The 24,095-nt window shown below is 41.5% G+C and overlaps 2 protein-coding genes across 2 annotated transcripts; one reads left to right on the forward strand and one right to left on the reverse strand.

The window, feature by feature from the left end:
- The first annotated feature begins 3,008 nt into the window (after positions 1-3,008).
- On the forward strand, positions 3,009-6,047 carry LOC108236364 (keratin, type I cytoskeletal 13-like). The gene is made up of 8 exons (XM_017416952.3): positions 3,009-3,521; positions 3,872-3,954; positions 4,041-4,197; positions 4,296-4,457; positions 4,606-4,731; positions 5,356-5,586; positions 5,681-5,694; positions 5,791-6,047. The coding sequence occupies exons 1-6, from the start codon at positions 3,093-3,095 to the stop codon at positions 5,578-5,580; spliced, it is 1,182 nt and encodes a 393-aa protein (XP_017272441.1). The 5' UTR covers positions 3,009-3,092; the 3' UTR covers positions 5,581-5,586; positions 5,681-5,694; positions 5,791-6,047.
- A 9,951-nt stretch (positions 6,048-15,998) lies between these two features.
- Positions 15,999-24,014, reverse strand: LOC108236281 (stromal membrane-associated protein 1-like). Its single transcript, XM_017416839.3, has 10 exons — positions 23,730-24,014; positions 23,139-23,272; positions 21,405-21,490; positions 21,246-21,321; positions 21,107-21,169; positions 20,955-21,030; positions 19,436-19,563; positions 18,819-19,041; positions 17,705-18,042; positions 15,999-16,689 (listed from the first exon to the last, which is right to left on the reverse strand). Exons 1-10 carry the CDS (start codon positions 23,845-23,847, stop codon positions 16,555-16,557), a joined length of 1,377 nt encoding a protein of 458 aa, XP_017272328.1. The 5' UTR covers positions 23,848-24,014; the 3' UTR covers positions 15,999-16,554.
- Positions 24,015-24,095: the final 81 nt, after the last annotated feature.

Here is a 24,095-nt window from a genome sequence, read left to right on the forward strand (position 1 = left end):
AGAAAATGGATGGATGGATGTGTATCTCTCACTATATTAAACATTCTTTTAACAGGAAAAGCCAGTGTGTGCCTCTGTGGTTGATGATAAAGTAGGTGTTCATCGATAATCTTGGACTTTGTTTCACAGCAGAAGATAAAACAAATTTTTGTCAATAAACTGCTTTGACTTTTTGTTTTAACCAGCAGGAAAAAGCTACTAAGCTAGCTGACTTTGCCGCAAAAACAGATACAAAAAAAAGACATGAAACTGTTTTTCAAAGCTTTTTGCTTATAGGTTTTTGGCTGTCAGTTCAAAATAAATTGAAAAATGTGTTTTTATAATTTACAGACTCTGTCAGAAGATGCATATCTGCTTTGTTCATATCTGAACACTGGATATGAAGCGTTTAGTCAGTTTAGTCACACAGTTTGCTGTAGATCTGTCCCAAAGCTTCAAAACAGCTAAAAGACTTAAAGAAGTTGTATTTTATTTTTGGGATGTCTTTCTTAAGATGCCTAAAACTCTTTAGTTGTTGTTCATGGTTTCTCTTCATTTAACCAAGCTCGGCGCCTCTGAAAACACCATATAAGACATGGAAAGAATTTCAGGTTGACCTGAAGATTCATGAGGTTCGTGCTGCAAACTGAAAGCATTTTAAGCATCAGAGTTGGAGTTTTAAAAAAAACATGTTCAGGATTTGCCACAGTTCAGCACACAGCTGAACTGCAACAATTATCCCTGATGTTTTACAGAGATGACCTGTTAAGATAGTTTCTAAGTTGAGGGAAAACCTCATTGGAATTAGTTAGTGGGCCTGTTGGAATGAGCTGCTGCTTCATTCGCTCCTGAAGACATAAACTTCTTCTTCTTCAGTGTTTGTTTTAGCGCACGTCAGTCAGCCTAACATGCCATTAACAAAACACAAGGCGTGTTTTACATGTGTGTCCTTCCCCACTTTTAGATACCACTCTGAAGTGAGAACAAATCCCCAGCAGGGAGATTATTTCTCTTAACAAGAGAAAGTCCATTTCTAATTTACCAGACTTTGTGTAAAAACAACATAACTGTGAGAACGTTGTAGCATGAGAGAAGTTTAAAAAGGACACCACTAATAGGGAAAACGAAAAAGTACAGAAAAAGGTAACGTTCGAAAAGGTTCCGCTCCTGAGCTGCATGAAAGAGCTTTTTGTAAAACCTCCTCTCCTTTTCTAAAGCCACTAATATAAAACAAATGATGCCTGCCTGGAGGACAGTAAAGCATCTACAGAGTGTGGGGCCTGGCAGCTAACCTGGACTCAAAGAAAGAATGAGCTGCTTTTGTAGAGTCTGCCACTGGAACTAATCAAAGCAGAATGGGTCTTCTGAAAGGAGCCGAAACAAAGCAGACAGAAAGTGATCAAGTGCTGAAGCAAAGCACAAAACAAAATAATTTAAATATTAGTAACATATCAGAGGCCTCGCATTCATTTCATGCCAGAGTTTTAGACTCAGATCATCTTATGTACAAGCAATCTCAAAAAAACACACAGGACACTGAACTGAGGCGGGATGTTGTGTGTGATAAGGTGAACAATGGGGTGCTGAAGAACTCGACTCGACCAAAACCATTAACCATTGAAGTTCAAGGCCTTGAAGTTTTCATGCAGCCAACAATCAGTCAGAGGTTTATTAATGTCCTGCTCGTTTTATCAGGCAGACTGCAGTCAGCCTCAGATAAAACCAACATGTAATAAAACACCAAAGGTTGAGAAGTACATGATCCATGAACAGTTTTCTTTCTTTTGTCTTTAGAAAAGTAGCTAATAACAACCTGTAACTGCTCAAGACTGCATACATTATGATGCTATAACAAATTAAATAAAGTTTAAACTGTAGAAAAATACAGACAGACAAAACTAGCACTCCTTTAAGAAATGCATATAATGCATCACCTGGTGTGCTAAAGTTTTAAAGAAAAATCTTTCACAATCTATTAGCACTCAGAGTATATGTTGGGGATGACTCTCAGATACTACCACACCAAATCCAGCTCAGTATCTGTAAAACTGACTAAATTATAGCCATTTTTGTGCTTCCTAAAGTCAGGCGGCCATCTTGAACCAGGTTGGCTCCAAAGGTTAATCAGCTGTAGATGTACATCCAGTGGTTCATGAGATATTTTGCTAACAGACAAACACAGCTGTCTCCAACAGGTAATGTAAAAGCTTTAAACACAATCTTTTAGCAGTCAGAGTATGTGTTGGGGGTGAGTTTTGGCTACCACCACACCAAATTTTAGCACAATATCTGTAAAATATTACTGCATTATAGCTAGTTATGTTTTGATTAAGGTTGACAAGTTGTGGCGGCCATATTGACTTGGGTTGACTCAAAAAGTTAATGATTTGTAGATGTGTATCTAATGGTTATTTTCTGAGATCCTCTCCAGTGATTTATGAGATATTTTGTCAACAGGCAAACAAACACATGCACACATATAAACAGGCAATTACATAATTGCCCGTGATAATAAATGTTTAATTTAGTTTGAGATATCCTGCATTTTATCTATTCTACCAAATGATCTTTAACTGAAGGTCTTCTTTGCAAACTGCTTATTAGTTATGTTGACTAACGGTGGGACACTAAGTCAATAAATCTGCACCTCCCCTATTTACACTGAGATGCAAAATGACTGGTGTGATCAAGACAATACCTGCTGGTTTTTCTGAGAGCAGACACACACACACACACACACACACACACACACACATGCACACGCACGACTCCCATATTTGCAGAGGGATACAGACATTCAACTCTCTGAGATCCAAACCAGCAAAAACCTTCTCAAACACTCACATTCCACAACAGTTTCCTCACCAGAGTGGAAAGAAACCAAACCCCGGTCTTAAGAAGAAAAAAGTAGCAGTTTTTGCCAAGCCTATGGCTAAGCTACAGAGGAAACCTCCCTCTTTCCTTCTCCAGCTCCCTCCTCTTGGCCGGTCCCGCCTCCACATCCAGCACTATATCAACAGCCTGCCTCCCTCTGTCGAACCCCACAGTGCTGTTCCGTCCACAGCTCTTCTCTCTACTCGTGTTGCCTCCTGACCAGCAGACAGCCAGCCATCATGTACGCTCACAGCCATGTCAGCGGCCCAAGGATCGTCAGCCAGAGCTACAGCTACAGAACCAGCTCTGCTCCCAAGGCTCACAGCGTGTCCGGCCTCGGCTCCATGAGAGGCCAGCGCATCTCCTCCTCCACCGCCTCTCGCGTCTCCTCTGGGTTTGGAGGTGGCAGCGGGAGCTACGGTGGAGGGTTCGGTGGTGGCTTCGACCTGTCCAACGCCATTGACCAGAGCAATGTTCACCTGAACGAGAAGGCCACCATGCAGAACCTGAATGACCGTCTGGCCTCCTACCTGGAGAAGGTGCGCTTGCTGGAGGCTGCCAACGCCAAGCTGGAGAAGCAGATCAGGGAGTACTACGAGCAGAAGGGCCCGGCAGCCGAGAGGGACTACAGCCACTTTTGGGCCATCATCAACGACCTGAAAGACAAGGTATTCTGTCAAACAAAGCGTCCAATGGACCTCTACAATTTAAACACGAGACAAGTCAAATATTTGCATTGGTGTTAATGATTCTCAGGGGAGAGCTTTAAAAAGTTCAGTCATATCAGGAGGCTGATTTATGATTTGAAAAAGGTTTTCAAGTATGCATAACAGCACGGCTTAGCAATCCCATAAATTTACTGTATTCATTGCAGTTAAAAGGTTCATGCTGCAGAGAAGCAGTAAATGTTAGGGAAATAGGTTAGTTTACAATTCTGGCACCAGATCAAAATTCAAACCAGCTACTAGCTGCAGCTGTACTGTGTAACTGATACTATTCCTGCTTCTCTACTCTTCAGATCAATGGCGCCACCATTGAAAACGCCAACATCCTGCTGCAGATTGATAACTCCAAACTGGCTGCTGACGACTTCAAAACCAAGTAAGGCCAGTTTCAGCTGCAGCTGTAAAAGGCTGAACAGGTGGACTTTAAGGTGTTTCTCATTGCGGCGTTCTGTAACCAATCAGGTTTGATCATGAGCTGATGATGCGCCAGTCCGTTGAGGCTGACATCGCCAACCTCCGCCGCCTCCTGGACCAGACCACCCTGACGAAGGCTGACCTTGAGATGCAGATCGAAGGCTTGCAGGATGAGCTGGCCTACCTGAAGAAGAATCACGAAGAGGTCACTGACCCATCCTGGTCCTACTTTTAGAGCTGGTTGCAACTCTTTAAACAGATCCTAACAAACAATGCTTGTCTTTTTTTTAATTTTGTTTTTAGGAACTGGCAGCAATGCGCTCTCAGCTCACCGGCACAGTCAACGTGGAGGTGGATGCTGCACCCCAGCAAGACCTGAGCAAAGTTATGGAGGAGATCCGCGGCCAGTATGAAGCCATCAGTGATAAACATCGTCGGGATCAGGAGGCGTGGTTTAATGAGAAGGTGAAAAGATTGACCCATAAACATAGCAATGATACATCACATGTTGTAAATTACTGCTCCCTCTGCAGCCCAGGCTGTGATTAAACATACTCTTCTCTCTAAAACAAGTAATCATGGAGTTTGACTCTGCTGTTGTGTTTCCTCATAGTCTGCAGCTTTGACAAAGGAGGTGGCCATGAGCACAGAATCAATCCAGACATCCAAGACAGAGATAAACGACCTACGCCGCACACTCCAGGGTCTGGAAATTGAGTTGCAGTCTCAGCTCAGCATGGTAAGAATTAAAAAAAAACTCTGAGACCTAAACCTACTTGTCTACATCTCTGATCCTGCCTTATATGAGCAAAATTTTCAGATCTAAGCCTCGTCAGGACAAAATGAAGAGACAGATAGAGGGTAAAAAGCACAAAGGGAGGCTAAGAGGGGGGAGGCATTACTGAAAGAATGAAGGGAGGCAGCAGGATGGGGGCCGGTGTAGAAGGGAGGAGCTCTTCACAGACATCTGCTCAAACTCAGAAAGTCATAAAAGAGCTTGAGGAAAGCTGAAGGAATGCTGAAGTGGTTCATCTGCTCCCAGCTGCAGTTAGTCACTCCCTGAACCAACCTGCAGAGGACAGGCAAAAAGATAAACACATTCAAGGTCTCATTCAAACCCGGCTGCCTTTTATTCTCCCATAAAAAGAGTTAAAACACTAAGCAAACAATCTTCCTTTTGTGCCTGAATGATTACATCCAGGGTGTGGCTGGTGCATACAGAACACAGCATTAAACAGCCGGAACCGTCATGAAAAGTCTTAATCCATAAACTGGTTTGCAAGTCCAAGCGGCACAATACGTCTGAGACAATAACTTAAACTCAGATTTGTTTTCTGTTTTTGTTTCTGCCACCTCCTAACAGAAAGGCGCGCTGGAAAACACGTTAGGAGAGACAGAGTGCCGTTACAGCAATATGCTCGCCGGCTACCAAAACACAATCAACATGTTTGAAGGCGAGCTGGCCAATGTACGAACCAGCATCGAGCAGCAGGGTCAGGAATACAAGATGCTGTTGGACATCAAGTCGAGGCTGGAGCAGGAAATCGGAACCTACAGAGGCCTGCTGGAGAAAGAGGAGTCCAGATAAGCCCAGGTGAAAGTTCTGACTAAAACTCAAACATTCATGAATGTAAGAACTGCACGAAGCTTCTGCTCTAACCGTCTTTCTTCTCCTTTCTTAACTTTAGACCAACTGGCACAGGTAAGTGACATCCGTTTTCATAGAAACGATGCAAACGATTTAATAAAAGCCGAAACAAGTGTCTTTACATTTGTTTTTGTTTTCATTTTTTAACAGGAGGCACAAAGACCACACAGTGCACACCTCCAACTAGGAAGCCTGACCGGCAGGACAAGCTGTTCTCAGACACACACACATTTACTCCAACTAATAAAAGCTGTTACACGAGATGAGAGAAGCTGTGCAGAAAAATGTTGAAAATGAAACCCAGTGTTAAAGTTTGTAATCCAACTCTTTGCAATCCAGAACTGCAGCACTGACCGTGCATGTTTGTGTGAGAACTGTCTGAAAAATAAATCTGCTGGTGAAGATAAGACTTGTGTTGTTCTGTGACTCTACTGGACCCCTTTGCAAGAACCACATCGTTTTTCCATGACATCACTCTGTTTAGGCAGTCCCCGTGGTAACTGCGTTAGTTTTTTGGAGGGGGGGGATACGAGGCTGCGGAAATCTGGCTTACGTAACGGGCTGCTGTCAGGAAGGGGGGAACAATTGGTGAGAGCTGCATAGAAAAGCTTCAGGGTCCAGAGGAAAGGCTTCACAAACATTTTAAAACTCAGAAATAAAACCCCAAAACATTAACATTAAAGGCCTAGCTTTCCTTGATGGAATGTATGTCACCCGCTGCCTTTCATGCCAGAGTTTTAGATTAAAATCATGTTGCTGGATTTGCTCAGAGAATGTGTTAGGGATGACTCTCAGCTACTACCACACCAGATTTAGCTGAATATCTGTAAAACAGACCAAGTTATACCCATTTCTTGTGTTAGCTAATGTTGATTACCTATGGTAGCCATCTTGGTTTTGGTTGACTCCAAACTTTAATCAGTTTTAGAGCTACACCAAATGATGACTTTATGAGAGGTTTGTTCAAATCCGTCCAGTGGTTCATGAGATATTTTGCTAACAGACAGACAGGGCTGATGCCTACAGTTAATGTCAGAGTTTTAAGCAAAATAGTTGCATGTTGTGTAGCGCATGGAGGATGTGTTAGGGATAAAGTTCAGCTACTATCACACAAAATCTGAGCTCAGAGTTTGTAAAGTTTGCAGAGTTGCAGGTATTTATGTTTCCTAAGGTTTGTTGGATATGGCAGCCATTTTGAATTGGGTAAACTCCGAAAGTTAGTCATTTGTAGATGTCAAATGATTACTTTTTGAGTTTTATTAAAATGCATCCTTTGGTTCTTGAGATGTTTTGCTGATGCTACAGACAAATGAACACACACACACACACACACACACACACACACACTGGCAAAAACATTGTTCCCTTTCACCTCTGGCAGCAGGCAGCAAAAATGTGAAAGTTATGGGACTAAATGAAGCAAGAGACCCCAGAGTTTCCCAAAAGAGATTTCTTTTTTTAAACAAGGCACACCCAAATGGTTGACTAATCTTTGCCCTGGAAGCCTTTCAACAGTGCAGCATGAAGTCTGTGTAACTCCTGTCACCTAGAAACAAGAAAACACACAACTCCGGAAAGAAACCTGGAGTAGGAAACGGAGCAAACAGTGAGTAACAGAACAAAGAGAGTCATTGTGGAAACAGGTGTTATCAGGACTGGACTCTGACCTCTTACATGAACTTAAAATAATGCCAAACAGCTAACGATGTTATGATGGAGAATCACTCAGGGTGGGGCCGCTCGGCTGCTGGCGTTTCATGTGTGAGAGAAATTAATATGTTTGTTTGCTCTGTTTTTTTTGCAAGCGTTGACTGACAATCCCGTGAGAACGTGAAGATTCTCAAATGGTGTTGTAATGTTAGTCGACGAGAACGGATGGTTTTGAGACGGGATTGAATTTCGACTCATCCCTGAGAAGCTTGACTCACCCATATTTGGAACCATTTTGTCTCACATCAGCTTCTCCTCCTCACAGCTTTTAAAGAGAGATGGATGCAAAGCACTTCTCTTTTATGCTTCTAATTTGAAAGGAAAATCCAAAGCAGGTCATAAAAGGCATGTTGTGCTCATATGAAACTATTTTACCCAGATGGGTGGTTAACCAAACTGGCTGGTTAACAACAAGCTCGTTCAAGAGATAAATGACTGCGTTGGGTGTTTTGGGGCTTTTCCCGGCTGTTAAAATGTGCCATAATAGTTTCCTTTTTACATCACTTTTACATCAAGGCAAGTCAGTTTTTATCTACATTCAAATGTTATAACTCTGCCTCGAGGCAAAGCAGCACCCTCTGTCCTGGAACCGTGCGCCTGGTGCTCGATTCAGACGAACTGTCACACAGTTTTTCTGAACATATTCGAAACTCAAGTGAGAAAAACGAGAGCTTTCTTCGTGACTCTGAGATGCCCCGTAAATGTTTCGAGACATTTTGGAGACTCCCTTAGAAATGCCGCTCACTAACTAGACACCAGCGGTTGCAGTGGGATACAATCTTTCTGAATTCACGCAGCGACAGCATTCGTCCCGTAGAATGAGGCCTGGACGGTCTTGCTGAAATAACCACAGACCTGTGAGGAAATAAGTTGTCTTTGTGGCATCATATGAGTCTCCAGAACTCCAGGATATTTGTTGGCATCTATGGTACCTTCACCCTTAGCCAAGTCGTCCATGTGAAGGTCACCAATTTATCTCCACATAATCAAAGATGTTGGCTGATGGACCTTTTTCTAATAGCTGATTTTATCTTAGGAACATAGAACCTAAAGTCTGTATTTAAAGCAACTGGCTTGTTGGACCACGCTCTTGGCCCTGTTTCCTGTTTTTAGTGTATTTTAGTGGCAGCGCCACATACTGGCCTGGCATAGATACTACAGCGTTTTGGGTGGTTTGTGGTGCTTCTGAGTTAGGGGTGAGCAATCCTGGTCGTCGAGGGCCACTGTCCTGCATGTTTTACTTCTTTTCTTGTTCCAAATTTAAATCACCTCTTCATGTTCTGCAGAAGCCTGTTAATCACCCATTGATTCAAATCAGGTGTGTTGGAGCAGAGAAGCAAGTAAAACATGCTGGACGGTGGCCCTCGAGGACCAGGATTGCCCACCCCTGTATTGAGTGAACCAAGAAATTTCTAGAAATGGTGCCGTGTTTTTAGAGGATGCTTTCAAAAGACAACAAATAAAAAGATTGTTCTGGAAAAGCAGGTGTTTCTGTTTAAAACTTCAAATTACCCGAACAGTCACGGTTTAACACTGTGGGAGGAAACCTGGAAAAAACCCACAGCCAACCTATGAACGTGCAGACTTGTTGCTGTGAAGTAACAGTGCTAACCGTTGCACCACTGTGCTGCCCTACTGAGCTGTATTTAAATGTTGGAAGCAGATATTCTGATTAATTATACGATAACTGCAAAATACTTTGCTTCGGATGTTCTGGTTGAGGCTTGAGGAGTTTTAATCTACTTCTTACCAGCCTTAAATATATAGTTTAAATTGTGTTTATTTTTCAATGCTGTGTGTTTCATCAAGGGAAAGTACTGAATGAAAACGCCCAACATGACAGGAGCTAGAACAAAGACGGCTTTGAGTGCCAGGTGTTTATATGAAAATGGGTGTGGTGCAGGCTACACACAGGTGAAGCACACCCAGTAGCAGCTCCACACTCTCCATTTCTGAATAAAGAGACAACTACAGAAGTCCAGCTATTTTGGTTTTTTCAATTATGTTTTTGGATGCATCCACTTTAAAATGGTCTCTGATCATCAGTTTGAACACATAGGCTGATTACGATTTAGGTATCAGTATTTGGTAAAATTGCTTAAAGAAGAATTTAACTTTTATAAATGACCATTAGATGTTTGTACACTGGAGTAAAATAATAAAGTTTTATGCCGGAGCTGTCTTTGGTGCACAGATTCAGGAGAAGGAGAATGCTTAGAAATTCATACCGTACTTAAAGAAATAGATAATTTATTTTGAAATGGGGCACTGTGGAAAGGTTAAGAGCAATTAATATCTTACCTGTTGTAGATAGCTTTAAACTGGCCAGCACATGTTGGACAAACACCTAAACAGATTGCTGCCTTTTGAAAACAACTTTACTCATTTCATGGTCATCGTGGAAGAAATATTAAACTACTGCTGCTGAAAGTACCCCAGGCTGCACCTAAAGTGCTACCGCTTGTTGCTGCTGCCACTATCTGCGCCTGCAAACAGTCATAAGACTTTATGCAAACAACCGCATCATGCAAAACCGATGGCAATGTGAAAGTTTATAAAAGGTTGTTCCCCTGAGCTGCTATGACATATTTGAGGTTGGAGTTGTTTTAAGATGGAAGCAATCCGGTTTGCTCTTAGCCTCTCTCACAGCTCAGCAAATTACAAAATAAAATATCCCAACCCAATAGATGGAAGTTAGAAGAATAATTATCAAAAAAGTAAATACACAAAGTATAAACCTGATGCAAATGTTTCAGTCTGTAGTGATCCAGTTTTGGTTGAATAATCCACACTTCTCTTGTAGTTATTGTTAATTTTACATTGATGCTACCTACTATATTTGTCAAAAATTAAAAGGTTTAAAATACTAAAGGCTCATGATTAGGTCAGCTTAACATGTCAGGATATTTTTAGATGTCGCTGTTTACATTCAGGCGTTCATTTTTAAAATATAATGTATCTACTTCTTCAGGCAGTGATTTATCTTATGATAAAGTCACAGCGACCGCACTGTAAACTGTGTTGTTGTTGTTTTGACAAACTCTGACAGCTATTACTGCTATGTAGGCCTGGGAAATACTCCACCTTTGTGTAGTTTCTGTTATTCATAATGACAAGCAGTTTCACCAGGTGAGGACAAAACAAACATCTCAATAATGTAGTAATAATTGCTTGTCATTTAGAGATTGCAGGATGAAGATGTCAGCAGCTGTTCCTGCCCATCAACATCTTTGTAACATAATGAAGAGTCTAAATTCTTGCCTTATTTGGAAAATGATCATCAAAGTCCAGCTCTCTGAAACATGATGAAAAGAGAAGAAGTACTTGGAGGAGTTGCTGATGCTTTGATCGCTTAAGCTTCAAAACCAGCTGTACTCAGTGGTGCGGAAGCTTAATACCAATAAATTTAAGGAGTAGCACATGACAGATGTCTAAATCTGCAGGACTGTGTAGTTATATGGAATAAACATGATGTACAAGGTCAAATTCTTTGTCGATCCCAAAATAAAAACCAAGTTGACGTTTGAGGATTTTACAGTTTGTTGCCTGTTTTAACCCAACGAGCTGACGTGTCAAGCGACTGAAGAAAAGGCAAACTGTCAGCACGTGGCCACATTAAAGAGAATGATACAAAGCAGTGCCAAGTTGCCAACAGTTATGTCTCTGTCTCCTCCGTCTGTCGTGGCTTCCTGCCATTTCTGTCTCGCCTCTGGCTTAAAGAGTGATGAAGAGATCGTGTTGCTTGCTTGATGTCATGAACTATGTGACATGCAACAAAAGTTCAACTCAAGTTCTACATAAGGCACCAACTCTGTTTTTGCCTTTTTTGTAGAGAATATTTTCCAAATTATGTGTGTAACACTTCTAATGCACAGCAGATGCATTTATTAGCTTCAGTGCTGAATGGTGCTAGTTGAAGACATATTTAATGTAAAAACTATATGATACAGGAAGAAAAGGCAGAAAGGATTGACTTAATAAAGCCTGTAAAAAAGAGAGAAACAGTGATGCTATATCAAACTAGAGCTAAAACAAGAAAACAAAACAGCTGGAATCTTTACAACTTTGTACATCAGTAGAGCTAATTTATAAGTTTTAGTGACTTGGTACCAACATGTAGGCTTCTTTTAATACACTGCTGTCTGACATTATCACCCCATTCCTCACTGATATGTTCAGTGACCAAGCTAGCTACTATTAGCAATCTTCTTCTTTCAGCTGCTCCTGCCTTCATCTTACCTATCCAAATATTCTCGTATTTCACACCAACTCTCTACATAACTTCCTTCACTTTACATTCACAAACCTTCTCTCTACTATTCCTTCTCTGCACATCTCAGCCTTATCTCTAATTGTCTCCTGATTACTCAACCTGAGCTGTCCACTTCTGATATACTCATTCCTAATGCTGTCCAAATCCTAATCTTCATGTCTGCCACCTACAGCTCCACCATCTTGTTTAAACTCTCCCTTTTCACTCCCAGACCTGTCCTTCTGTCACAAATCCCCCCTGACATTCATCTCTACCCCACTCCACCTTGCCTGCTCTCTCATCCACCTTTCAACATCTTCTTCTCATTTTCTGTGCACATATGTATCCTGTCTCACCTCTACTGACCACCTCTCCAGGCTCTCTTCCACCTGCTCCTTTCTCTCAGTGCAATGTCATCTGAAAGCATGTAGTTTAGGTCTGCTCTTATCTATCCACCTGTCCATCAGCATTGAAAGCATGAAGGATCTCAGAGCTGATCTCTAATGTAAACCTACAGCCCCGACCATGAATCCACTGCCTCCTTCTCATTGTATATTCAGAATCTTAACATGTAAAACAACACATTCCTCTGAATTTTATGCATTTCAAACACTTTACTATCATAGAGGTTGTAAAATACAACATCTGCATCTGATTTAATTAACTTATTTCAGCAGCTTTTATCCCTTTTTAAGCCCAAGGCAGCCATATTGGATTTAGGGGTCAGGGGTGATGAGAAACCTCAAACCTTCCAAGTCAGAACTCAGATTTTAGGGGCTTTTAGCTGATTTTTTAACTTGAAACTTATGAGTTCAAACGTAAAGCATCATTTGTCTCAAACTCTCAGCACTCGTTTTCAAATCTAGAATACATCTTCACTTGTATTAAACATGTTGCCAGATTTAATGAGAGAGTTTAATCAGAACTGTTTTCTTCGTAGTCCTGCAGTTTTTCACTGGGGAATTCAACCAAAACACATTAATCTTCCATATCAGTGAAGTTTGGTCATGTTCGTAGCACTTAAACTTGAGGTTAACAGCATCAGCAGGAATGTTGATGTCACAGGGTCAGAAAGGACACGCAGCGGCTGGAAAAAGAAGACATTCTTCACTTGGATGGGGGACTCTATTCTGGAGCAGTGTTAGGTTGACTCACACGCTGAGAGGAATGCCGAACCTCTTTGCTAAAGGTCTCAGGCACCGTATGGCATCAGACCTCGATGTGAAACTTTACAAACTGCAGCTGCAGAATGAAGCAGGTAGTGGACAGAGACCACATAGATGACAGAGCTTTCAGGCCCTGCCAGGCTTCATGTGACTTTTCATCTGTTTCCATGCCTGTTGGTCCTCCTTAAAGGGTATTCCAACCATCAAAAACGACTTTTACCAAAGTATATGGTCCTCGTGTGCAGCCAGCATTATTTTTTTAAGGCATAACTTGGCAGCACTGGCTGGTTAAAAGGAGGAAGTCCAACAGGTACGGCTGGTTTAAAGATACACACCCGAAACACAAACCAAGCAAAAACAAATGTTAATGCAAAGCTCCGAGGCGGCAGTTTTGCAGTGTTCTGCATACAATGGATGCTATCATTTAGGTGTCAACTTAGGTAAAGAATAGGTTTAATCCCATGGTGTTTTCTTCAAACCAGTTTGATTTGGGCTGAATGAACACGCTGGGTGGAGAAATAAAGACTAAATGTCTCTTGTATTTAAAGAAATCCATTCTTTACAAAATCCTGTTTAATTCCCTCTCAGGGCACACAAAACGCCGGACGTAACTAAAACGCTTCTTGATCAAAACTCCTTGGGAGGCAGAGTGAGTCAGACTTTCCTCACAAAACTGACTGTAAACACATGGGATGACTACTTCTCCAAAATCTGGAGGTAACTGTGCCTTAGACCCACAACAAACTCCAACAAAAGGGCATTCATTGCAGCAGTTACATAAAAAGCTGACATTTTAATAAACATCATGTTCTGCAAATTACAGCTCTGTGGAGAGGGGGTGGGCTGGTTGTTGCCAAGTAAAATTTGCAGCAGAATAAAACAAATATATGCAACTTCTAATTAAGTCAATTAAATAAAAAGGAAATTGCATTTCTTATTTTGTAAATGAATAAATAAATGAATGAATGTTGCAGTGTACTGCCACCTGGTGCTGGTTCTTTGAGTCGAACGCCTCAGATTAAACTCATGTGAACTGGATTCAAACCCGCAGAGGAGCAGATGTTGCTCCCCGTGTCAGTCATTTATCACGCCTGAAACTGTTTAAATAAACTGCAGCGTTCTGCTAAAAGCAGAGTGTGTCATCAGCACATTTCCTCAGCATCCGGGTGTCAACAGAGACGTTAATAACGTGTCAATTTTAAGAGAACGTTCAGAGATGATGGATGGTAATTTCAAGAATAAGCACTTTTCTTTTTCTGTAAGAGCCTTGTGGTTGCAGAAGCCTGAGAGTGTGGCCAAATGTGTTGAATGTTTGGGACTCCTAGGACTTCACAAACACCAAGTAACTGATACGAGGTGAGAAAAAGAAACTTTTCAAAGCAGAAAATCTGGGTTTGCAGAACAATCCCACGCACTCGCATTTCACCGTGACTATCTTTATGTAGCAGTGCTGACTTGAACTTTGTACCAACTTCCAACAAAATGATATCAGACTGTAGTGTTTGGGTGATATCACACCAATCCTGCTGTCCAACAGCGCCACCTGGAGGCTCAAACTTATTCATAGCTCTGAATCCTAATAAAGATGCTTTAAACATATACAAAACATATACTTTCCTGACGTCATTTGAGAAGTTCTGTCTTTGTTCAAATCCTCTGTGGAACGTAAACAACACAATCATTTACAATTTATGAGCATTTCTGAAAGCACTTTTTCTTCATTTCACAAAAATAAATGTTTAGGTTTAAACTAGAATATAAATAGAAAAGATCTGCTGAAAAGAAAAATGTTCAAAAAGCTGCAACAATCTTTGATCTTGTACATTTTAGTGGTAAAATAAAAAGTAAACAGTTATGTGGTTTAGCCGCAGACTTCTCAATAATCACACTGAATGAAGCGACACCAGAACAAAGCTGGTTCTTTCTTCCAAACTGATTTAAGCCACTAAAGGAACCAAATTGCAGCAAAGATCTGTGAGCTCAACTAAAAATTAAAGTCCTACCTGAAGTGGCCTCAACCCATCAGCTTCCTGGTCGTCACAGGACAGATTTGAAGCTTTAATGTTGGTTTTTAAGGCTCCACGTGGGCTGGCTGCTGGTTATATGAAGGAGTTTTTTACACCATCATACTCCAGTAATCTGATGCGTTCAGAGCCTTCGCAGCGGCTGCTCCCACTCCGAGGAACGATTTACTGATTCAGAAACGATCTGCTCAGACCCTGAACAAGTTTAAAAATCTTCTGAAAACCCACCTGTGTTCACTGGCAGTTGATTCTAGTAAATCCTGACGTGTAATCTTAGTGTTTTAAAGTGAAATTTTATCTTTAAATCGCTTCACTTTTTGAAATTTAGTTTTGACTTAATACGTTCAGTTTTATTTTTGCTTTACTTATTGTGTTAAAATCACTTTATGCTGAGAAAAGATGAATGTGTAGCAGTTTCAGTCAAACCTTGAAAATAACGTGAGTTCATGCAGTCACGCTCAGAGTATATGCTGTGAATGACTCTCAGCTACTACCACACCAAGTTTCAGCTCAGAATCTCGGAAGCTGACTGAGCTTTGTGTTGGCTGATGTCAGTTAGCTACGGTGCCCATCTTGAATTGGCTGTACATCCAGTGATTCATTTCTGACAGTTTCATTAAAATCTGTTCAGTGGTTCAGGAGACATTTCGGTGACAGACACAGAAACCTTATCGCCCACCTTCGCCTGTCGGCAGCGACTGATAAAAAGCCCAACATCTCGTTTTGCTGATTCAGAGTTATTATTTCTTCCCTTTAATGTGTCGTTTAGCTTGGTTTATTATCAAACTCTTGGTGCCGTTCTTCTCCCCCGCTGACTCTTCCCTTCGAAAGACTGTTTCCACTTTGCCCCTCAGTGGTCATAATGTTTTGCCTAATCAGAGTATTGAGTAAATTAGCTCATCGAGTGATCTTATTGTTCTTTTTAGACCTTTAATGTGGAGCCGGTTGTTATAAATCTTGCTCTAATGGATAAAAACAAGCTGGGCACAGACATACAAACCTTTAGCTCTTCTATTGATTCTTACAGTGAACTTCAGTGAGAAGTTTAAACATTAAAACATGTTTTTTTTAAGTCATATGAACCAATAAATGAGCACGACTTGTTCTTGTCACTTCAAACAAATTAGATAGTCATTTTAAGGCCTGTTAATTACTTTTTCTGGAATTTAGGACCGAATTTTAAAACACAGAAGACATAAAAACAGATCATTTTTATCACTTTAATTTTATAGGGGAACCACAACAACTTTAAAAGAAGGTTATACAGCGCTGTACATTAGGGAGCAGTACTGACTGATTTGATAGTCAGATGGTCTCCCTTTAAATACTATTCATTTAAATGTTCTATAATCTTATAATGATACAGTGATACAATAAAAGCTTGTAACTGGTCCTGCAGCTTTACTGATATGTCGATGTTGGGACTGGTATTGTCTTGTATTTTCTTTTTTTCTTTCTTTTTCTTTTTTCCAAAAAAGGAAAAATTAAAAGTTATGATCCAAAACCATACGACAGGCAGAAACTGCCAGGCTGAAATCCTGTAGAACTCCCAATTCACTCACACAATAGAGAGAAAGAGAGACAGAAAAAAGGAGAAGGAGAAGAAGATACATTTTTTTTTTTTATGTTCTGAAGACTGGTCCGTGATGGAGATGGCCATCAATTCTTAGTGAGGTCCAAAGAAGCACAGGTGATGTTTTTGCACTTTCTGCAACCTCGGCTCTTACTCTGCGCGCCCGCCGCCCCCGACCCGCTCCACGGCTCACTTCCATAGCTGCGTGCTCAGAGTCTGGCCGGATCCAGCGGCGGCCCACCCACCCATGGCTGCCGGGGGCTGACCGAAGGCCATCTGGCCTCCCGCACCATTCAGAGTCAGTCCTGACATCTGCTGGTTCACCTGAGGATAAAAGCAGCGTCACACTTACAACACGTTTGCTGCGTCTTGGTTCCGTGACAGCAGTCATTTAATATGGTTTTTACAGCCAGTATTTCAGGATTCTGAGGAATCGTTTAATGATCGTGGTTGGCTGAAGCGGCTGAAAGTAGGTCAACGATGTCTGGGATGAAGAAGTCCGACAGTTTAGATGAACTGAAATGCATTTACGCTCAGATTGGTTGAATAAATTACGCAGATAAAAAGACTGTTTGGGTCGTAATGATAAACTTACCGATCCAGAAGAAGGTGCTGACTTCACCGCCCTGCTTGATCCCTGATATTTATCCCTAAGTGTTTTCTGACTCGTTCTCTTTTCTTTCGCATTTCAGCAGCAGATTCACTCTTATGTTTCCACCTAAACGTCTTCTCTGAGATTCTACTCTTGTCCGATTCGCCCTACGGACAGTCTAAAGTAGGTCAGTCATGTGACTCAACCTTCCAGGTGGCTCTCAGCAGATTCAGCTGAGTGCTTTGTTTACATTGAGCGCCTACCCACATTTCAGAATTGCATACATATCAATATCTGAGCAATATATCTGGAAAACTATTTCATGTAACTTAGGTTAACAGTTTTATTTTACAGCTTGCAATGAGAAGCTTTAAATAAAAGATCTTACTGTTTGGTACAACTACAACATTACCCAATATATGTGACTTCAAAGTAGCACTTGTGCCATCTGCTTGTATTAAAACTTATTAAAACAAGATGGAGTTTTGTCATTCTTTGTGTTTAAGTGTCCGTAATCCAAACCCCCCCAAGTAATCTTTTGAAAACATGCGAGAAGGATTAAATATTCAGCCCTAATTCTGAAATTTGGTTCGTGCTGCCATCTAGTGGAAGCTGGAAATGGCACTTTATGAAGAACTTGGCTACTTGGCTAATGGCTACAAGCATGTGGCCATCTGTGTGCAGCTGAACGGGAGGTAAATTACACCCCCCCCAGAAGAGCTGCTCGCAGTAACAACACAAACGTACCTGACCCATGTTCCACTGGGCCTGCTGCCCCGGCTGGATGGTGTACATGCCCTGAGCAGGGACCATGCCCGCGGGCATCGGGGCTCCCTGTGGTCCCATCATCCTGGGGGCCATGCCCATCATGCCGGTGGCGGGCGCGTTCCCCATGAAGCCGTTGGGCATCGTCATCCCGACCATCATGCCCGGCGTGGGTCCCATCATGGCCGCCCCGCTCTGAGCCATCATGGCACCCATGACAGTGGTGGGCGGCACGGCTGCGCCCATACCAGGAAAGGCCTGATAGCCAGCAGGAGCCTGGACAGGAAACTGCATCTGAGAGGGGCCCATGAACATGCCAGCTGAGGGGGGAAGAGAACAAACAACACGGAGCTTAAAAAAAGAAGGACGGGCTCCAAAACTGTACAACTCTGAACCTGTTAGTCTAAGAAACAGGTCAGGAAAGACCCGTGTGAGGAAACAGCTGAACACAAGTCATCTATTTGATGTTCTTGTGATGTCACTATCAGCATAGATCAAAACTTAAAGTGTGTTATGCTGTCCTGTTAAAGCAGGGGTCTCCAATCCTGGTCCTCAAGGGCCACTATCCTGCATGTTTTACTTGTTTAGAGACCGCTGCCTTAAAGGGTTATTAGCAGAACTATTCACTACATGCTTACTAAAGTAATAATTTTAGTTTTACTGGAATAAAATAAAAAAAATAAAACATGTCTATGACTAGTTTCAATTAATTTAGTTTAAGATGTCTGTTGTTAAAAATACATCAATCATAAAATGAGGTTTATATATAGCAAAAACAAAAAATAAATCAATATGAATGCTAAAATATGTAAAAAGAAAGTGAGTGAAAGGGAAAATTGATTTAATTATGGTACTTTTAAACTTTTAGGTTTTCTAATCAAACGGCAGATGGAAGATCCTAATTATTTATCAGAATTCCCAAAATTAATTTTTTATTTAAGTCAACATTTTGACCATTAAAGGTACAATTACTGATCTTGTGTACAAATACCTAATATTTTTCTTCTGTTCCGACACAGTTTATAACACATACGGTAAGACAAAATAATTCTATGGTTGTAATAATATTCTAGTTTCTGTCAGTAGTTGTCCTCACCAGCAGGGGCCTGCTGGGACATGCTGTTGGTTCCGTACAGAGACAGGATGGAGTCCTTGGACAGAGGCTTCTTGGCGGCGTCCTCAGCCTTCGTGGCGCTGCTGCTTTCACCGAACAGGTCCAGGTCGCCCTGCCCCGAGCCGGAGCCCGAGCTGGCTCCGCCCCCCGCCACGCCTGCAGCTGGAGGTTGTGTCGGAGTGCTGGCCGAGTTACTGGAGCTCACCTGGACGGAGGAGGAAAGTTTACAGTCCCATCCCATAATACTGGACCAGCATGGACGGCCTTTTGTTTTAGAACATTTGTGTTTGACAAAAAAAAGTCGTCAACATTCCAGCTTGTAGCTCCGGGTGTTCACCTCTACACCTGCAAATGTGGAAGACATCACATTCTGTGGAAAACTATTCATTTTTTAAGAAAGTAAAATAGCTGAAGGTGGTAATTTCTGCAAATATAAAGTACTTTATCAGAACTCGAAGGAGGGGGGGTGCCCCAAAACAAAAAGGAAAACTGAATCTGACTGTTTTCAAAGGCTGAAAAAAATGTGATTCAGGAATTTACACCTTAATATTATTATTATCTTTAATGACCACTGCTGTCTGGCCCCGACGAGATCTTACCTGAGAAAACTGAGCCGAGGACGTGGACGACGGGAGGGGGTTGGACACCATGGGGCCAAATATATCCAGGTCGTTGTTCTGGCTTGTGCTCGTGCTGCCATTGTTAGCTGATGCGGCGGCTGGTGCGTCTGTGACAGAATTGAGGACAAACTGGTTTAACGGGTGGAATAAAGTCACATGACAAATGGGAATCGATTTCAGGAACAAACTCTGTCAACACTCAAATGATGAGATACGTTTCAAATACGGTGCGTCGGGTGGTATTCATACGCACTGGACTTTGACAGGGACTTCATGAGTGTGTAATACTTTGTGTTGGTCTATCACATAAATGACGTGTAGTTTTTTGTTTGTTTTTTGTTATATCATGAAATAATGCAGAAAAGTTCGAGGGCTATCCACTAAATTTACATAAAATGTATTTTCTCTAATAAGAAAAATAAAACACCTCAGAGTTAATACTGCACACATACAGACACTTTAATTCATTCATAAAAGTAATGAAAAAGGTCACAGCTGATTGTAGATCTTATTTTGGACTGATTAAAGAAGAAAACCTGATTTGATTCAAGGTCAGTTTGTTTCTCAGTTTAGCCGAGATAAACTGCTGATAAATGCTCCCCGTTTATGGAACATCTCACACTGAGAACACAAATAAAACATCCAATATGGATGACAGAAGAAACAAAACCGCCCATACATGGTACAGAATTATTCACCTGACACCCACTTATTTGTAGAAAACCTAAACAAAGACATCATCAGAAAGCCTATAAGTGCAAACCAAAACTTTTCAAAACACCAACCACCTGTTGGGTTTCACATAAAGCTGTTATTAAGCTTCAACCTGCTCCATGTTCTTATTCTTGCCACTTCCTGTGGATCATTTAACAGTTTGCTCTGCGTTCCCTCTCACACTTCACACTCGGCCACCATAAATGTCACAATCTGAATGTACGCTTAGTTTTCAAGCAAAACAAGAAGTGAGCGGTCTGAGGTCAGCAGCTTCTGTGCTTCCTCTTTCTATCTCATCAAAAACAAACACCGAGCAGTGCAGTGGCACTCGATGGAAAGGAGGAGGCAAAATGTTTCGTTGGAATCTGAAACAACTTCACTGCAGCTCTGATCAGAAGGGCAGAAGGGAAACCGTGCTAATTAGATGCAAATAAAGTGCTGCTGTGGAACATACATGGTGACATTAAAGTGTGTGTAGATCATAAAGCTTCCTCTCTAACCGATTATTAGATCAATAACTGCTGAAGTATTGGCTCACAGAAACAAAACCAACCAGATATTGATGGTGAAACCGTTCCAGGATAAATCAAAATACCGAGCAAACAATAAAATCCCGATTCTATGAACTGAAAGTGAATATAAGGATTTACGACGGGCCCGGCTCGTGGCAGTTTAACTCCACCGTTAACAAGTTTATAACCTACAATCTGACAGTAAACTAGTCTGATACTTTGTTTAACCCGACGTCATAAATGACGGTTCAGTTTGGACCTTCTGCACTCACCGAGGCCTAGTAGGTTCACAGCAGGTTCTGAAGTCTTAGCCGGGCTGACTTTGGGAACGGGCTTGGACTCTTCACTCTGAACGTAGAAAACGGCAATAAACAAGTCAGAAGAGATTTGTTTGTTTCTGCGGGAACGTGCAACCGAGACCTACCTTGGTGTAAGATGACACCTTGCTCCCTCTGTCCGGCTCCCGGTCTTTCTTACTATCTTTTGGCTGACAGAACAGAGAAAACAGGGTTTGCGCCGAGAATCCCTTCATTTGAAACAGTGAGGTTCTGATCAATACGTACACTGCTCCCATTGATCGCGTTCTTGTTGTAGTATTTCTTCTTCTCATATTTATCCCTGATGAAATATTCAACTGCTCTGATGGCAGAGTTAAGAGGTAAAACGACCTGGCGTGCTGTACAGTGCTGTTAGGTTTGTGTCTCTACTGAGTCAAAGGATACTGATCTGTTTGAGGTCTTCTGAAGTTGTCTGGAAGGTTGGCCTCGTAAAGCTGCCTGGCCCTCGTGTTGCCCATTTCCTGTATACTCTGAACAACAGTACAGTAAAAAATCAGGCTGAAACCGTTCATGTAAAATAAGAAAAAACACTGAAGAGGCTGATTTCCTACACTGTAATTAGTTTGCTTATTGTAGCGGGTCAAAGACTACCAGCTGAAACAAAACAGAACCCGGATAAATCCTGGATCCAGCTCTGAGACCAGAACTGAACCCCGGACAACCACCGTGTTGTAAACCAGATAAACCTCAGGAAGTTTTAAAAAACAGAATCTGTGTAAACAAAAAGGTGTGAAAGCCATGAGATGCGCTCATCATTTATCTGATTTTAACTCTTTAACAGGAGAGTTAAAATACTTCACTAACAAAACTGAGTTATGTCAGTTTTTAGTTCATTTAAATGACAAACCTTAATCAATAAAAGACTAATAATGTATTAGGCTGAATAGTTTGAAGCTAAATCATTCTGTGATCTTAAAGTTCATGTTTGAAATGATTTTATGTTTGAAGTTGATCACATTTTAATTGTTTTTATGCCTTTGGATTTATGGTGTCTTTTGGAAGTTCACTAATAATAATAAACACGTTTTTAGAGTTTTAAACTGATGTGATTTAGGCAGCGTTTAGTCCTTCTGTTTTTGGCTCTTCCAGGTTTTCACCATTGTTACCGACGTCTAACACGAAGATTAGAGACGCTGATCGTCCCACAGAAGTTGGAAATCCAAACAGGATGTTACTTTTTACAAACTATTTAAACCCTACATTCATGGACAGAGATTATTAACTTTTGCAAAAATATACATATTAATGCTTTCACAAAAAGACAGAAGTAGTTTTACTTAGAAGCTGTTTCACCTCTGTTACTGAGGACAGGAAGTACTGTAGTAGGAAGTGATTTTGTTTTTTGGTTTACTATAACATAGAGCTGCGTGACATTAGAAAAATGTACGATTGTGATATTGTTGTAGAATATCGCAGTAATGATATCAGGTGGGATAAACCCACCTGTCCTGTCTTTACAATATTCATAACACTCTCCTTATGTCAGTTGTAAGCATTCAGAAGGGCGTCAAGTCCATTTAATTGCTAAATTTCTTTTTTATGAAGTTGATGTCTAGAATTGTTTCTTAACTCTTATATATATTATATATTCTGCACTCTGACAATGTGACTTCAATGTATCTGATGTTTAGGCCTGAAATAAGATTTTATTCGCTCATCAGTTCAAAGGCTTTTTTTGTTGCCATTTTTATTTCAGAAGATTTTAAATGTTTATAACGCAAAAAACACAGGTTTGCCACTCAGACACTCTCACAACGATGGTTTGAAGTTTAATAACGTTTTGCAGAAACATACAAAACCTTCTCTGAAAATAGATATTGAGTCTGTAATCATATTCATATTTGAATCAAATAAGTCAGCCTCCTTTCATAGCTACTCGTGTTATGGACTTTTACTCAGTTCCTACAGGAAGAGGTTGTTTTGTTTTTCCTTCTGCAACATTTTGAACTTGTTGCTGGTACAAATTAAAAACGTTCAGCTTACATTTTATGAAGTGAACTTGTAATGCAGTCAGTAAATTACAGCATACACCTTTTTATTCAGATTAGCCTCAGACAAGGTTATATGCAAAGCATGCAGCAGACAGGGCAGCATCTCTGTGTGGGACGTAGAAACTACCTGGATTTGTTCTGTGGTCCACTGGTCCAGGTTGACTGACTTCACTCTGGATATGTGAACTCCCAGGTTCCTGTGGATCCCGGCACACCGGATGCAGATAAAAACTCCCAGATTCCAGGATGCCCATCTGGGACCTGTGTTGGAACATTTCAGACCGTGAGATGCAAGAAGAGCAACTCCATTAAAAAAAAAAACAGCCCAACATGCCTGATCTCGCTGCGGCTTTAAGCGCCGAAAGGAAGCTCTGCATTCTTTCCAAAATAAAAAATAAAAAAATGCCCCGACACGAAAACAAGACTCGAGTTTCTTCGAAAGAACAATCGGTGTTTGTTCGAGCCGGGCACGGAGGGGCAGACCGGGAGCTTAGGTGGATTTACAGAAGTTAGCTCGCTGGTTAGCAACTTAGTTTAGCTTCGGGGTAAAGAACGGTCAGCTGACGAGCCTGAGCCGTTTACATCTTAGCCCAGCTAGCTTAAACAAGCCGAACAACGACGGGTTTTTAACTCGGGGTTCGGGTTCCGAATTACGCAGTTACCGTTTTCAAACCAATACACGAAAACCCCGTGTGTGTGGTGTGTGTGGACGCCGCACCTTTCGCCTCGCAGTCGGCGCAGTACTTGTTGTCTTCCTCCCTCAGCATTTTGGACAGGATGGCCTGGTGCTGCTCGTTGAGTTTCTGGGCCTTTTCCCTCTCCGAGCGGGTCGTCATGTTCGCGGCTTCGGCGGCGGCTTCCTTAATTCGAGAGAAAACTGCTTCGATCAGTCGTGAGTCGAGAGAATTTTCCGATTAAATATCATAATCAGAGGTCTGGGAGCCTCCGGCTGCGATATGAAAACACCCGGAACCGGAATCTGCACTCCGCCCACAAGAGCCGTAGAGATGACGCGGCGTACGCACCAGATTGGTCGTGCGTCATGACGTCACGCGACGCACTAGATTTCCCAAATATTACGTTT

This window comes from Kryptolebias marmoratus, linkage group LG3 (assembly GCF_001649575.2).
Source record: "Kryptolebias marmoratus isolate JLee-2015 linkage group LG3, ASM164957v2, whole genome shotgun sequence".
Lineage (NCBI taxonomy): Eukaryota > Metazoa > Chordata > Actinopteri > Cyprinodontiformes > Rivulidae > Kryptolebias > Kryptolebias marmoratus.

Coding starts and splice junctions, on each gene's coding strand:
- LOC108236364 (XM_017416952.3), top strand. CDS start 3,093: ATGTACGCTCACAGCCATGTCAGCGGCCCAAGGATCGTCAGCCAGAGC. Junction 3,955..4,040: donor GCTGACGACTTCAAAACCAA/GTAAGGCCAGTT, acceptor GTAACCAATCAG/GTTTGATCATGAGCTGATGA. Junction 4,198..4,295: donor TGAAGAAGAATCACGAAGAG/GTCACTGACCCA, acceptor TTTTGTTTTTAG/GAACTGGCAGCAATGCGCTC.
- LOC108236281 (XM_017416839.3), bottom strand. CDS start 23,847: ATGACGACCCGCTCGGAGAGGGAAAAGGCCCAGAAACTCAACGAGCAG. Junction 19,564..20,954: donor TGTGAACCTACTAGGCCTCG/GTGAGTGCAGAA, acceptor ATTCTGTCACAG/ACGCACCAGCCGCCGCATCA. Junction 16,690..17,704: donor CCCAGTGGAACATGGGTCAG/GTACGTTTGTGT, acceptor TTTTATCCTCAG/GTGAACCAGCAGATGTCAGG.